Genomic DNA, 16,272 nt, shown 5'->3' with positions numbered 1-16,272 from the left:
CCTTTGTAATTAATAAGTATTCTATGCAGAGTGCTATTTTTTGCAGCCCAATACATTATTTATTATCATTGTTTTAATTAATCAAATTTTATCTATATTTGCCTGAACTTTACTAGTCTATTAAATCATTTCTTCACACATTTTAGATCTTCTGCCTGGGGTCATTTTCCTTTGGCCTAAACTATGTCCTGTAATATTTCCTTTAGTGAGGACCTATTGGTGACAAATTCTCAAAATATTCTATTTTTCCTTCATTCCAGAAAGATATTTTTATTGGATATACAATTCTAAGTTAATAGTAACTTATTCTATAACAATAAAGATAGTAGTCCACTGTTTTCTGTCTCATTGTAGAAACTGGAAAATGAGCTATCAATTTAATTGCTATTTTTTCAAGAGTATTGCTGAATGTCATATTTCTCTGCCTGTTTAAAGATTTTTTCTCTCTGCATTTGGTATCATTATGGTCTTTAGAGGTGGATTTTCTTTTTATTTTAAATGGGATTTTTTGGACTTTCCAAATCTGTAGTTTGGTGACATTTCACAAGTTCTGAAATTAGTTAGAAATTATCTTTTCAAACATTATGTCTGTCTTATTTTCTTCTTTCTCTGTCAAAAATCCTCTTTCGATTAAAGTTAGAATTTATTACTCTAGACTTCATCTCTCTTATCTATTGTTTTTAAGTGCTTCTTCTTGCATTTTGGATTTTAGCTAATCAGTTTTCTCCTTAGTTGTGTCAAATCTGCTATTAATTTCTTTCTTAGGTTTGACCCTGCTATTCTGTTACTTTACCTAGGTCCTTCTATTTTGTTTCATTGTGGTATTTATGATTTTTCAAAATGAGCCAATATTTCTTGTAACTTTTCTCAACTCTATTGAGGCCCTGATTGAAGGTGGATCCTCTAAAGTAAATTTGTCCTTGCTTCTGTCCAACATCTAGAGCACTACCATTCCAGGACAAATCTAGCTAAGTTTTCTCTATGTAGCTTTCTGGGATTATCCAGGAACTATGAAATCAGCCTGGGAGTATGTGTGATGGTCAAATCACTGCTATAAATTTTTAGGAAACTATATTTTCCTCCTCTACTTAGCACCAAGGCTTGAGCCTGATGAATTTTTGTTTGTACTCTTATAGTGGGTGGTGGACAAGTTTATTATTGGTTCCCCGATTAGCGTCTCCGTTTTAGTAGTGGTTCCTGTATTTGCTGCCTTATTTATGAAAGTACTAGACTTTATCTTTTCTCTTCTGCATCCCACTTGGCTATGAAACCCAAAGCTCGTGGTCTGGGTTCTGCAAATTTCCTCAAGATGAGTCTTAACTTCAGGGTTCTGCTTTGTTCTCTGCATTCCTATTTCTACCAAGTTTTAGCCTCTGAGTGGTTCTTGTGTTTTTAAAAAATATTTTAAAATATAATTTATTCAGCATGAAGGTCAATCAGAGCACTTAGTCCAAAACTGAGGTTCAAAGAAGCAAGACTACTTACCCAAAAATACAGAGTAAATAGCAGAGTTGGGACTGAACCGAAACAAGAGATATTGAAACATACATTTCAAAACTAAAGTTGAATTTACCCAAATTTAAGTTACAAGCTAATCTACATGTAAATTTGCTAATATCAACTACGATATCTGAAGAATGAAACACAAATCTCAAGATTATCTTCTATTACAGTCCTTGAAGAAGCAGGTTGGAAAAAGAATTAATTAAAACTTGCCCTATTTTAATAAAGTTAAAAGAAACCTAATAAATACATATGCGTGCGCGCGTGTGTGTGTGTGTGTGTGTGTGTGTGTGTGTGTGTGTTTTATCTTTGATGATAATGATCAGCAAACACTACAAATCACAAATGCCCAATGAGGACAATTTGGAATGTCAGGTTTGTTAGTTTAAACAAATATTTCCACATATGGAAGTGGGTTTTAGCTCTGTGTGCAATCATCACTATGTATGGAAGAATATGTAAATCATAATGAAGACACCCTATCTCACAGCCATCTAATCCCTCTTCCTAGGAGTAACCACTGCTAACAGTTTCTTCAATAGTTTTTTAACCATATCAGCTGGAGAAAAAAATAAAGTTATCAATTCTTGGTACTTGTGCCAAAAAAAACCTTCTCACTAGACCAGTGATGGGCAACCTTTTGAGCTTGGGTGTGTCAAACTTCGCCAAAAAACTGAGCATAACTCGGGTAGTGTGTCACTTTGAGGAAAAAATTAACTCCAAGACTCTAGTCGCAAATGTTTCATCCTCAGGAGCAGCAAATGTTTCATCGCGGCCGCGTGTCATCAGAAATGGCTACGCGTGTCAGTGCTGACACGCGTGTCATAGGTTCGCCATCACTGCACTAGACTCATCAATTCAACTTTCACATCTATTTCTAACCTGTGTATACAGAAAAGACATGTATACAAGTTTGAGTCTCCTATCCTCTGTCTGTCTCTGTCTGTCTCTGTCTCTCTCTCTCTCTCTCTCTCTCTCTCTCTCTCTCTCTCTCACACACACACACATATACACACATACGCACAAAATCACTGTGCACCAGGGATTAGAATCCATATTTATTTTCACATGTTTGATAATTATCTCTCTGATGTTAACAGAATTCAAATATATTTCTTCCATAAAGAAGCAACAAATCTAAAATACAAATCAACTGCCATCACACCAAGCTTGTTCTGAACTTACAGGTATTGCGCAGCTGTCTGAATCTCGAGATGTAAATCCAACGTTACCTAGGTGAAGAATGCCAGCAAGTATTCGGAAAATTCCCATCTGATAATTTTCACTAATTCCTGAAACAATAAACGAGCAGTGATTAATTTTAAAATAGCAGACAACTTTAAGCCTATGTGCCTACTTTAATTCTTAAATAATTATAGCAGATAATTTTAAGCCTATTTTTAATTTTTAAACATTGGCAGATATTGTGCACATTATAATGTATCACAGTTAACATTATTTCCATCATGGGTGAGAGCATGAGGTGTGGAGTGAGACACACCTGGCTCTGCTCCCGACCTGCCATCTCACATGGGCAGGTAGCTTCACCCTGCTATGCTTCTGTTTTCTCATCTGAGATATGGGAATAATTATGACTATCTCAAAGAGTGATTATGAACATTAAATGTGACACATGGTAAATGCTAAGCAAATTATCATCATCATCATAAACTAGATTTAAGTATTTTATTAACATTATTACCTTTTGTTTTTATCTCTACTTCAAATGAAAATTATAGCCCAATAAGGCAGTTTTCAGTCAGATTTTTTAACTACTTCTTTTAACTACAGACCAAGTAGAAGTCAAAGAGACCCCAAGGTTAGAAGTGTGCAGGCTGATGGATGAGTGTCCAAGTGCAGCATTAAAGCGGGACCTGAGTATAAGGGAGGATAAGAAAGCTGGATAGCTCTTGGCTTTTGATCAGATCTGGTTTCCTTTTTCAATAAGGTAAGAATTTCCAGAATATTAGATGTGTATACACACACGTAAATATAGTAAAATTATTTCCAAATGTGTAATCATATCCAGGGGAACTAAGCATTGATCTTATAATGAATGTTCTTGCCATCTCCTGCGTTATGTTTTGTTTTCTAATTTTCTACTTATAAACAGGTTTATGCCTAGAAGGCAGTGTTTTTCAAAATTTAATATGCATATGAGTTACCAATGTATCTTGTTCAAATGCAGATTCTGACTCAGTAGGTCTGAGTTAGATCTGAGATTTTGAATTTTTACAAGCTCTATCATGGTCCTGGACCATACTCTGAATAGCAATGCTTTTCAATTAAATTAATTCACTTCAGAGTACCCTCAAAATTACCAACATACAATTTTAGATTTATTCATATTCTGAGGTTTTTATATAAATAATTCATCATTAAAGTCGTACACTAAGTTCTAAAGAATTATTTATTTATATGTAGATCCAATATTTTTTAAATATCAGAAAGAAGACAGTGACATCTGAGTCATTTCAACAACAGAATAAACTACATGTAATACATTGTTTTGTTACCCAACCAGCTCAGTCACATTTTCCAGCCACAGAAAACAAACAAAAAAACACCCTGCAAAATATGAACCCATTTCATTTATCTCTAGGTTTTAGATTTTGTAAACTCTTAAACAGTTAATTAGTCCTACCTCCTTGATGTACTGAATGTGCATTTTAAATAGCTTTATTGACGGATTATTTGCATACCTTAAAATTCCCGTTTTAAGTATGCAATTCAATGACTTTTAGTAAATTTACAAAGTTGTGCAACCATCACCACAATCTAATTTTAGAACAGTTCCCACCCCAGCAAAAAAAAAAAAAAAAAAAAAAAGACACACACACACAATAACACTAGTGCCCATTTGCTGTCCAAATATGTTTTATAAGGAATGTTAAATATACCTCAACTATACTCACTACTTAATATGAGGCCAAGTCAACAATCCAAATAAAGGTTGCTTGAGTCAAAAAGCTATTGCTCATAGAGCTCAAGAATAAAATCACATTACCTAGCAAAGTGCAGGCCTGCCTGGTATGGGCCATCTCCTTGGCATCATCGATTCCTTCAATCACTGGACTGCCACCTTGCTTCGTGTAATGAAAGTGATTTGCATTTCCTGCAATTAAGAAGGAAAAGATTTGCAGTCTATGAAAAAGATTGCTACCCTTTCATCTACTCTGAATTAGGAGCAATGACAGCACAGTTGAGTGTGTAGAGTCAGGAGTTCCACTGCCTGTGTTTTCAATTATATTTTAATAAAAAACTCAAAATTATATAATAAAGTGAAATGTTTACAGTTTAGTTATCTTATTTGGTGAAACGAATAGTCTTTTCCTATATTGGTATTATTCCAATCAACATGCTTCAAACACTTCACTCCCCTCTTCAGAAACTTCGCAGGCTTCCATCACATAAACTCCTTTAACTTTTTTTAGTAAGGCAAATTTCAAACATATACAAAAGTAGAGAGACTGGTATAATGAGCACCTGTGTACTCATCATTCATCTTAAACAAGACCACTCTTGTTTCATTTAGACAGCTATTCCTCCGTCCCTATCCCATGGGTTATCTTGAAGCCAATTGCAGACCACTTATGTCATCCATAAATATTTCAGTATGAGATAATCTGCTTTTTAACAAGTAAGCTTATAAACTCATAATTAACGTAATTTAACAGAAAACAATACTAGTGCAATAAGTCTAATGCCATATTCTTACCTAATCGCAATATCTTAAATTCAGGTAACTTTGCTGAGGCACAAAGCTGATAAAAGATATGATAGTTTCTTTCCTCTTCTGCCTTTAAAATAAGAAGAGTTTTCAATTACAGCATTTTAATCTAAAACACAGAAAATTCAAACATAAATAAAAATTTAATATTTAATTATCTTGGTGCAATAATCTGTCCTTTCCCAAATTTCCTAATATGTTTTTATGATTACTAAATCTTATGATTTATTAGCCATGTGCAAATGGGTATGTGTGCATCTGTTAGTCATATTCAACATAAAATATCTAATAGTAATGCTTTCTGAACTTGTGAACAGCTTGATATACGCCATTGTCATAAGAGATCATTGCCTTGGAGGGAAGCTAAAATAATTTTTTTAGAATACTAAGTATTTTCTCACAATGCCTCTTAGATTCATAGTCTTCCTAACACCTTGGATGACAAAGAATATCTAACCTTGACCATAATGTAGACAGGACTGTGGCTGTTTTAAGAAATTCACAAATACACTACATCTAGTTTATTTTGGCTTATATATTTTAACTAGAGGCCCAGTGCACGAAATTCGTGCACAGGGTGGTGTGGTGTCCCTCAGCTCAGCCTGCACCCTCTCCAATCTGGGACCCCTTGAGGGATGTTCGACTGCCCATTTAGGCCCGATCCAACTGCCCTCCCCTGCTAGCCCGGTCATTCCTAATTGCCCTCCCCTGCTGCCTGGTCACCCCTAACTGCCCTCCCCTGCTGGACTGGTTGCCCCCAACTGCCCTCCCCTGCTAGCCCGGTCATTCCTAACTGCCCTCCCTTGCCAACCTGGTTGCCCCTAACTGCCCTCCGTTGCAGGCCTGGTCCCCTCCAACTGCCCTTCCCTGCAGGCCTGGTCCACCCCAATTGCCCTCCCTTGCAGGCCTTGTCCCTCCCAACTGCCCTCCCCTGCTGGCCCGGTCACCCCTAACTGCCCTCCCTTGCCAGTCTGGTCGCCCCCAACTGCCCTCCCCTGCAGGCCTGGTCACCCCTAATTGCCCTCCCCTGCATGCCTGGTTACCCCTAACTACCCTCTCTCGCCAGCCTGGTCACCCCTAACTGCCCTCCCCTGCTGGCCTGGTCCCCCCACCCCCAACTGTCCTCTCCTGCAGGCCTGGTCCCCCCCAACTGCCCTCCCCTACAGGCCTGGTCCCTCCCAACTGCCCTCTCCTGCTGGCCCAGTCACCCCTAACTGCCCTCCCTTGCTGGCCTGGTCACCCCCAGCTGCCCTCCATTGCCAGCCTGGCTGCCCATAACTGCCCTTCCTTGCCAGCCTGGTCACCCCCAACTGCCCTCCCCTGCTGGCCTGGTTGCCCCTAACTGCCCTCCCCTGCTGGCCCTGTCACCCCTAACTGCCCTCCCTTGCCAGCTGGTCGCCCCCAACTGCCCTCCCCTGCAGACCTGGTCACCCCTTGCCGGCCTGGTCACCCCTAACTGTCCTCCCCAGCTGGTCTGGCCCCCTCACCCCCAACTGTCCTCCCCTGCAGGCCTGAGTCCCCCTCAACTGCCCTCCCCTGCAGGCCCAGTCACCCCCTAACTGCCCTCCCTTGCCAGCCTGGTCCCCCCCAACTGCCCTCCACTGCAGGCCTGGTCGCCCCTAAATGCCCTCCCTTGCTTGCCTAGTCGCCCCTAACTGCCCTCCCCTGCTGGCCTGGTCACCCCTAACTGCCCTCCCTTGCCGGCCTGGTCACCCCTAACTGCCCTCCCCTGCTGGCCTGATCGCCCCCAACTGTTCTCCTCTGCAGGCCTGGGTCCCCCTCAACTGTTCTCCCCTGCAGGCCTGATCGCCCACAACTGCCCTCCCTTGCAGGCCTGGTCCCTCCCAACTGCCCTCCCCTGCTGGTCATCTTGTGGTGGCCATCTTGTGTCCACATAGGGGCTACCATCTTTGACCACATGGGGGTGACCATCTTGTGTCTTGGAGTGATGATCAATTTGCATGTTACTCTTTTATTAGATAGGATATCAACAAAATATTTTATAAAATATAAAATAAATCATGTACAAATCTAAAATAATTTCTTCATATTTCTTGAATATTTTTCCACATACTAGTATATACTTTAAAAATACAGTCGTAATAATATTGTAATAATATTCATACAAAATTAAATACTATACTCTATTATCATATCCTTGAATTATTCAGTGTATTCAGCTGACTAAAGAAAAGTGCAAGTAAGGCCAAGGTCAGGTTTGATGCCCAAACGGAGCTGATGCTGGGTCAAGAATACCTATTACAGGGACAGAAGACACAGAACACATTAACAGTACAACAAATAATCATAAGCATGATCAGGTAATTTGGCTCACGGACAACTAGAAAAATGGGTGAATCTACAGAAATGCTTTGGTCCTCTGTACATGGAGGGCAGTATCAGTTAGGCTCCATATGACTCATTTTGGCATACCAAGCATCCTCAATATTACTTAGCCCTGGGAATTGGGCAACAACTATAATTGCTTCAATATCGCTAGATAAGATAGGATTAGGCCTTAACATTCTGTCTTAAGCCCTACTAGCCTCTGGCCACCATACCCACTTAACCTTTAATTGTTTCTCTATCAATCATATCTGTACTATTTAAACCCAATTTTCTCTTAAATCTACATATTTTCCCCATTCTTTCTTTAGGCTACTAAACATTTTTTAAAACCTATGCAGGTATATATGTGTAAGTATTAACATTGCTCTGTGTGTACCTCCATATTAAAACAATGGAGAAGAGTGGCTATTGCTTTACTCAGGTATTATACAGATGCACATTACTATCAGATATTTTATGTTGAATGTGACTAAACAAATGCACAAATCAGGCACATGCCCAACGTCAAAGCCAGGGTCACTGCAGGCTGCCAAAACTCATGACTCTCAGTATGTCCCAGGCACTTTCAAAACCATAACTGACTTGTGCAATGGAAACTGGAGATGCTGCTACATGGCAGTGCCAGAGGAATCTGAACTTGAGTGCAGTGGGCATCCAGTTAAGAGGCTACAGAAACCCTGATCTCACCGTGTGCAGTGGGGCATTAGGAGCTTTCTACTGGGAGTTCTCCAATGATAAGAATATATTTCCTTCACATGCCTGTAAATATGTCGATCATGCCTGCCCATGTTGTAATCTATACTATTTCCCACTTACAGATAAAAAAGAACCAGGAGCAGATTTGTGAAGGATTTCCTGCAGAGACGTATAAACTTGAATGTGTTGACAGTAGTTTACAAATGAGTTGTGAAGATTTTTTAAACCCTCCTTATTCTATCTAAATAATATCATATTCTAAGAGAGGAGAAGGAAGAAGGAAAGAAAACAATAATTTTTTTTTCTTAAACTTAGTTCAAACTGTAACTCATTGAATGCATCAACCAATGTTTTTCCTATCAATTGAAATATATGAGAGAGAGACAAGACTAAAATAATAGCACCTCTTCTTAACTAAGCTTATCCTACAAGCATCTGCTGGGAACAGTCAAAACTATTAAACCTAAATGAGTGCCCAGCCCCAAAGACCATTACTCTGATGCAAGCATGTCAAACTCCCGGCCAGGGAGCCGCATGCCTCCTTTAAATAAATGAAGTATGCAGCCTGCCGGCTGTGACTTTGACATGCTTGTGTCTGATGGGTATTACCCCACCTCCAGCAAGCATCATTTTCATGTTTCAGTCCAAATGTGGTTTGTGCTAATATTGTCACAATACACTCAAGAATATCTGGAAATAAAATGCAAACCAGCAAGCATGAGCTCTGGAATTCTATGGCAACCTAACACACGTATATGTGTACATGCCCAACTTACCTGGAACACCACTCGGGATTTCTCTAAAAGGTAAGTTCTCATATTGGCACCAATGATTCGATATCTCTTATCAAAACCAATCTCAATATACTTCCCAAAACGGCTGCTATTATCATTCCTGGTTGTCTTAGCATTTCCAATTGACTAAGAAACAAGGAGGGGGAGGGGATAAGATTTTATTATTTTTTTTAATAAACTTATTGGGGTAACATTGGTTAATAGGATCATATAGATTTCAAGTGTACATTTCTGTGATACAAGATCTGTATATTGCACTGTGTGGCCACCACCCAAAGTCAAACCATCTTTTAGAAGTGCAATTCATGACACAGCATTTACAGAGTTGGTTCACGGAAAGGACAGAGTAGAACACAATCCTTTAAAACTGATTCTTTTAAGACCAGAACAAATATTGCCTCTGCGGGCACAAGTGTATGTTGTGCTCACTGCACAACCACACAGATATATACTAATAGATTCCATCTGCCCTATTATTGTCACACAAATTATTTTCATAAACAGTAAACCTGAACCACAGCTGGGAGGTCTTCATACACCATGTGTGGTATCTGAACATGTTCATTCATGGCAGCAAAGAAACAGAACGGATAACACTGGGAGCTGCCAAGGCACAAACCCTCTTAGTTAAACATCAGGGTTTTGATTTCTTAAAAATCTTAAGTCTATTTTATTTTTAATAAGCTGGCTAAGCCAAATTAATATTCTCCTGAAAATGTGGCGCTGGTGTTCAGGATCTTTTTAGCAGAAGTTCCTATCAGCTCATCCTGTGACAACAAAGGTCCAGTTGAAGAATTAGTAATTATTCCATTCAAAACCATTTTCAGAAACCAGAGACAGTAAAATTTGGCTTTGGATTTTGGTAATATTATCTAACTTGCAAAACATCTGCTACAGAATGCAGAGAATGTAACCTTCTAAATTTTTAATGTAATCTTAAAAATTAAGATAACATGGTTCTAACATTTTTCTTCCGGCAAAGCAAAAAACACGGTATAGTTAGAAAAGCAAGTGTTCATAAAATGCATATATTAAATCTTCAAAATTATACTTTCATAAGATTAATTATTTTACTTGTGCAGTCTGTGACTATCAAGATTAGTATATTGAAACCATAGCAGTAAGAAAGATATGAAAATGCTCTGGAGTGTTAAAATAAAAGGGGGGGGGGCAATGAAAATATGTGATGAAAAAAGTAGCATAGCCACAAAAGTCAACATATTAGACTATCTGCTCCATCAAAGAAAATATTTTTGCTCTCTGAAATACACGGCAGGTATTGCTCTATTTTGTTTTGGCAATGAGAATACTGCTGTATTTCAATTAATATTTTTAATGGAAAGAGTGATTGAAAGCTATCTTCCCAGCAAAAATAACAGTGACATAATTTAACAATAAAGATATTTACTCAAATATTCCCCTTCATTTTTCTTTTTCTAAAATCCTCACTAGAGGATATGCTTTGTTATTGATCTTAGAGAGGAAGGAAGGAGGAAAGGAGGGAGGGAGGGAGGGAGGGAGGGAGGGAGGGAGGGAGGGAAGGAAGGAGGGGAGGAAGGAAGGAAGGGGAGGAGGGAGGGGAGGAGAGAGGGAAGGGGAGGGGGGGAAGGGGAGGGGGGAGAGAGAGAGAGAGAGAGAGAGAACGAGAACATGGATTGGTTGCCTCCAATACATGCCCCAACCGGGGAAAAACCCCACAACCTAGATATGTGCCCTAAACCGGAATTGAACCCACACCCTTTTGGTGTATGTGACGACGCTCCAAGCAACTGAGCCACACCACCCAGCCAGGGTTCCCCTTCTTGATATTATAAAAAGCACAGTAAAAAGTCTCCATATATTCCCATTATTTTTATTTTGTTTAGAAAAGGAAATTAATGATAAATGCAGAATTTCCTTTCAACACCATATATTCTGTGAAAGAGCAGGTGGAGGGTTACAGCAGCAGTAGTTGCACTGGCAGCAGCAGTAGTTGCAGAGTGCTTACCAGGCACTGTCCTAAGTTCTTTCCTGCCAGCATCTAAGCAAGTTAGGGAAAGGTGAGCTACAGCTTCCCCTCCCTCCCTTCCTTATCTCACCCTTTATATGGCATCTCTCTCCTCTCTACTCAGAGTGGAAGTTAGAGTGGCCAACCTGCCTAAACAATACTATACAGTTCTCAATGAGAAGAGACAGTGGGTAGGCAAGTGTTAAAACATACACCTTTGCCTTTGAGTAAAAGGTACTTATACACAGAGCAAAAAATGGTGTAAAAAAAAAAAAAAAAGCCAATGAAACAGAAGTCTAAAGATGTGGATATCAGACCAGGTCCTACTACCAACTTGCCATCATTTAATCCAGGGATGGAGAACCTTTTTTCTGCCAAAGGCCATTTGGATATTAATAACATCATTCAAGAGCCATACAAAATTATCAACTTAAAAATTAGCCTGCTCTAGTTGGTCAAACATTTAATTAACTCACCCCTAATGCCTTGGCATGCCAGACCAAATGATTTTGTGGGCCTTATACGGCCTGTGGGCTGGATGACCCCCTCCCCTGATTTAATCCTTTGAGGAGCTTTAGTGTCCCGAAGTATAAACTGCCTAGGATAGATGAGCTCTCAGGTTCTTTTAAAATCAAAAGACATGATTCTAAGCCTTGAACCTGATATGGAAAGATGGTTCTATATATAAACAGTACCTTTTGTCCATTCTCCCTGTTTCCTCTGCTTTAAAAGTATTTACAACAGCCTCCCTTAATGTTATTTTCATTTCATTCAGCAAGAAATTGCTACAGGAAAGGAGAAAATTTGTGATCTTGATTTTACTATTGACTTCAGTAAAATGTTCAGTGATTTATTCTTCTTCTTTACTAAATGGAGATGAAATTCTTCAACTACAGTTACTGAAGATGAAAAACAACAATTAAGAAAGACCCAATGTGCCCCCAAAATCTTCTATGTCCCATCTTAGGGCAAAAATTTCCAGGAGAAAGGGAGAAAATGAAAACGTGATAAAATAGAACAAAAAGAATCATTTCTTTGTACATCATTTGTATTTTGCAAAAGGAGCCCATGCTGAGGATGAGGAACTTGCTTTTTGAAGGATAATGTGCAAATCCTATTAGCCACTGGGCTGTGATGTTAACCATAAAGAATGCTCATTATCCAATGAGGCATTTCAGCAGATCATTGGCAATCCAGACTCGCCTTTCTTGAAATCAAAGTAAAGGGCTCTGATACAACAACATAGTCTTGAGGCAGGTTTAAAGCTACAAATTTTATGGGCAACATATTCAATATTGTACCTATGTGGTTTTTTTCTTATACTATAAACTCGTTGTCACCATTCATAAGCCCCATATTCCATTTTAATCTTTCAAATTGGGATGCCTTCACTGACAGTTTTTTAAAATTAGTTCTGTCTTTACTGAATTTTCTTTCTCCAAGTTCTTATAGAAAAACTAAACAAAAATAAAGATGGAAGTATCTAAGCATAACTGACGGCTTTATCTTTTTTTTTGCTCATCCTAGCAAAGAGGGCAAATTCCTTATATCAGCATATTAAAAATTAGTCTCTGTGGCTATTCCAAATTTTTAATATCACTCCATTAACACAACTGAAATCTGTAGCAGAAAAACCAATGTAGCTATTTTTGGAAAGAGAATATAGCATAAACTATTTCATTCAAATTGACATATTTTAGCAGGTTCATTCCAGACTTACATTACTATATGGTCCAGGCCTAGGAAAGATGGGATTTCCTGATACCATCACAATGAAGACTTTGGCATATTCTAACATTAGAAACTAAGAATGGCCTAAACTATTGTCATATACTAAGAATTCACTGTCATGACCAAAAACAGTCAAAATAATGGTAAGAAGTGAAGCCCTGTTGTTTCCTGAGCCAAATCCCAAAACTGGCTCTCCAGACTGAAATGCCCCAATATTAATACTAGTAGCACCCACTACTGTAGCTTAAATTCTTCAAAATCTTAATAGTTGCTTAAAATCTTTACTACTCTCTTCTGGCACAAACTTCTGTTTCCTCCAGTCCATGCTATTTCAGAAAACTTTTCCAGTTCTCTTTCCACAGTGCACCCAGCCCAGGAGGCCTCTTCACTTTCCCCAGAACAGAAGTCCTGCGGTTCTAGGAGGTAGCCCTATAAGCAGTGGGTCACAGCATCTGTTCTGAAGTGTCACACACAGCACCGCAAACCAGGCACAATTACCTCTGGACTGATTATTGCAAAAACCACTTGTACCACGGGTGCACCAGGCCAGTTCTAAACTCCATCTGTGTTTGGGTGGCAAATAAGGCTTGACAAAGAAAAAAACAGGAGTAAAATATGCTGATTTGAGTTTTAATAAGAAAGATTTGTTTCTGAAAACTAATTTCTCTCCATTTAATAAGACTTATTTTTCTCCATTTAATGGGAGTACTTAAAATGTAACTTTCCTAGAATCATATCAGACAGATAATTCTCTACTTAAAAATACTAAAATTCTCACACAAATAGGTCCATTTTCTTTGGCACAAGCATTTTCTACTTGATATACATATTCCACTTTTAAAAAGTTCTTCCTTTCTCAAGAATTTATAGTTATTGAATTTCTTTTTCTAACCTAAAATTGTGTGATATGCTTGACAGAAACATGAAGGAAAATGTTTACAAAATCATGTTTTAAGTTTATAGTTCAAATCTGGAAAAAAATTCAAATTTTATAGCTAAACAGGTTGGGCTAAGTACAGAAAATGAAATGTGAACAAAGGAATAATGAAACCCATTCATGCTCGAACACAGTGAATCCTATATTTTGGAAGGAGCTTAAATAAGAACCCCGGATTGAGGGGAAATTAATAACTTATACTTCCAAGGAGCAATAGATTTGAGTCAATTAACTACGAGAAAGAAACTTTAAGAAATAAAGTAGCATTGCCAGCTCTTTAGAGGCAACAATTCAATGCTAGGTTGAAAATGCAGGATTATGAAATAAAGTAAATTCCTCTACAGCTGAACTTTACTCAAAATATCTAACTTCTTAAATATTTATTGTTTCTAGATCTCTCACTAACATGTGAAAAAGTATTTTCCTACTTTTAGTGGATAGGAGATTCCAGACTTTCTCACATGTGCTGTATCTTCTTAACAAGAGAATATAGTAAGAAGGCAAGCCTGCTGTCTTACCTCCATGATGGGGTTGGAGGCCAAGACCTTTTCCTCAACATTGGCTTCACTGGCAGAACCACTTACAGTGGCAAAGTATCGCATGGCATACTTAGCTGAGACTGTTTTTCCTGCCCCAGACTCTCCACTTACAATGATGGACTGATTTCGTTCATCTCTGTAAAACAAAGAAGAGTAACTGACAGGGCTACCCACTTCTGAATGTAATTAACATTTCCTCTGTGTTCCCATCAATAAGCCACGGTGAGTTTCTACGGGTTCATACATGCAACAATGTGGGAAAGAAGTTAAGAATGACATTTCCTAATAAAAATAACTACTTATAAACTATCAAGGAACAGAGAGGGAGAAAATATCAAGTTTTAAATTAGAGAGCATCACATCTAAGGATAAATCTGAAATCAAGGGTCTCTGAATTTTTGTGTGTGTACATATCTCAAACATTATTTTATTTCTAGAAAATTATTTTGGTACATTACAGTACCATTGTCTACCACCTCTATACAGAAAGGAGTTATAGCAAAGGAATTTAGAAAAAAATCCTATTTAATTAAAATGATAAATTGTCTATTAGCTAATAGTTCATAAAATAGTGTCTCCCACAAGATATCCTCACTACCAGAGAAGAAATACTTCATTTGTTGGCTGATTTGTTCAGATAGGTCAGAACTCAAAGATTGTCATTATTATTTCTTTACTTCATTCACACAACGACTCAAAAACTCTAAGTGATGACCTTGCTCATAAGACTATCGTTTCTTTGGGGATAAGGACCTATGTCATCTTTATCTTTAATATCCAGCACCTAGTCCAGAGCCTGACACATCACAAATGCTCAATAAATCTGTATTGTCTATAAGTAAATTGAACTTCAATGAAAACCACGCCTAGAAATCAATCTTTCTACTTTTGTCTATTATTTCAACTAGGATAGGAGCAGTAAACGCCCATTTCCTGAGACAAAGCCAGATATCAGCTTTAATTCATCAAAATAACTGAGCAAGAAGAAAATAAATGGGATGAGCAAACAGAGATGCCTAGAACCAGCCTGACTTATATTAAATCTTATCCTAAGTAACATTTTTGAGTACCTGCTATGTGTCAGGAATTGTACACAGTGTCTTCATGTAATTTCATGCCCATTCTGGATGTCATGTGACAGGTGAGAGAACTGGGGTTCAGAAAGTTAAGTGTCCCCTAGCTTAACTACACTTATAGATCCCATAATCTGGACTCATCTCTTGCAGCCTTTTTTTTCCCACTTAAGGACTTTTGGTGAATATTAATGAAAATAAACATATGTAGATATTAATAATTTTCAAGCTAGAAAACAGTGGAGCTAAGCAACAATACATGCTCGATCAATAATATAGGAAACTTTTTCCTCCACAGAAATCTATGACTCTCATATAATTATTTATATATCTAAAATGCATATACTCTCCCATTCCATTTTTTCACCATTAGGAAGCCACTGAAGCAGAGGAAAAAGTTAGATTGACTTTGATAGCTGCCTACAAAACAGGTTTTTGTAGAAAATTATGATGTCTTTTCTTTTGCATCTGGGAATTGTGAAAGATTGATAGACTTGGCTAAAATTTTTATCATATCCACCAAAAATACAAATGGGATATATATTTCATGGAGCTCTTCCTAAAAGCAACTTTTTTGCTCTTCTGTCATGTTTCATTAAGAATAACTATCTCCTTTCTACCACCAATTGTTCCCCAGGCTATATCTATGTGTTCAAAATAACCGGAATATGGTGAAGCTAAGCAAAGACTCTGCCCAGCTGCGAGATCAGTGGGGCCTCACTGCTGGATTAATATGACTATAGATATTGATATTGATTATGACAACAGCTGCAAAGGATTGATCTGCCTGGGTGGCTACATGTAAGCAATGCCTATAATACCAAATTCTGAAAAAAAGTTAAAAACTTTCACAAAAACAAACAAACAACTGAGCAAATACATAAAGGTGGTATCAATTGTACCCTTAATTTACAAAGACAAGATGACTTCAAA

The 16,272-nt window shown here is 38.1% G+C and overlaps 1 protein-coding gene across 1 annotated transcript in view; it reads right to left on the bottom strand.

Annotated features, from left to right (window-relative positions):
- The window catches only part of MYO5A (myosin VA), a 195,244-nt gene that overhangs the window by 95,892 nt on the left and 83,080 nt on the right, over positions 1-16,272 (bottom strand). Inside the window, exons 5-9 of the mRNA XM_028147757.2 lie at positions 14,246-14,402; positions 9,055-9,198; positions 5,222-5,303; positions 4,511-4,618; positions 2,689-2,795 (exon numbers count right to left, since the gene is read on the bottom strand). Coding sequence (XP_028003558.1) covers positions 2,689-2,795; positions 4,511-4,618; positions 5,222-5,303; positions 9,055-9,198; positions 14,246-14,402 — 598 coding nt within the window. The remainder of the gene's footprint in view (positions 1-2,688; positions 2,796-4,510; positions 4,619-5,221; positions 5,304-9,054; positions 9,199-14,245; positions 14,403-16,272) is intronic.

This window comes from Eptesicus fuscus, chromosome 5, assembly GCF_027574615.1.
Source record: "Eptesicus fuscus isolate TK198812 chromosome 5, DD_ASM_mEF_20220401, whole genome shotgun sequence".
Lineage (NCBI taxonomy): Eukaryota > Metazoa > Chordata > Mammalia > Chiroptera > Vespertilionidae > Eptesicus > Eptesicus fuscus.
Note: the sequence above shows the minus strand (reverse complement) of the source record. Positions and strands in the feature narration are given on the sequence as shown.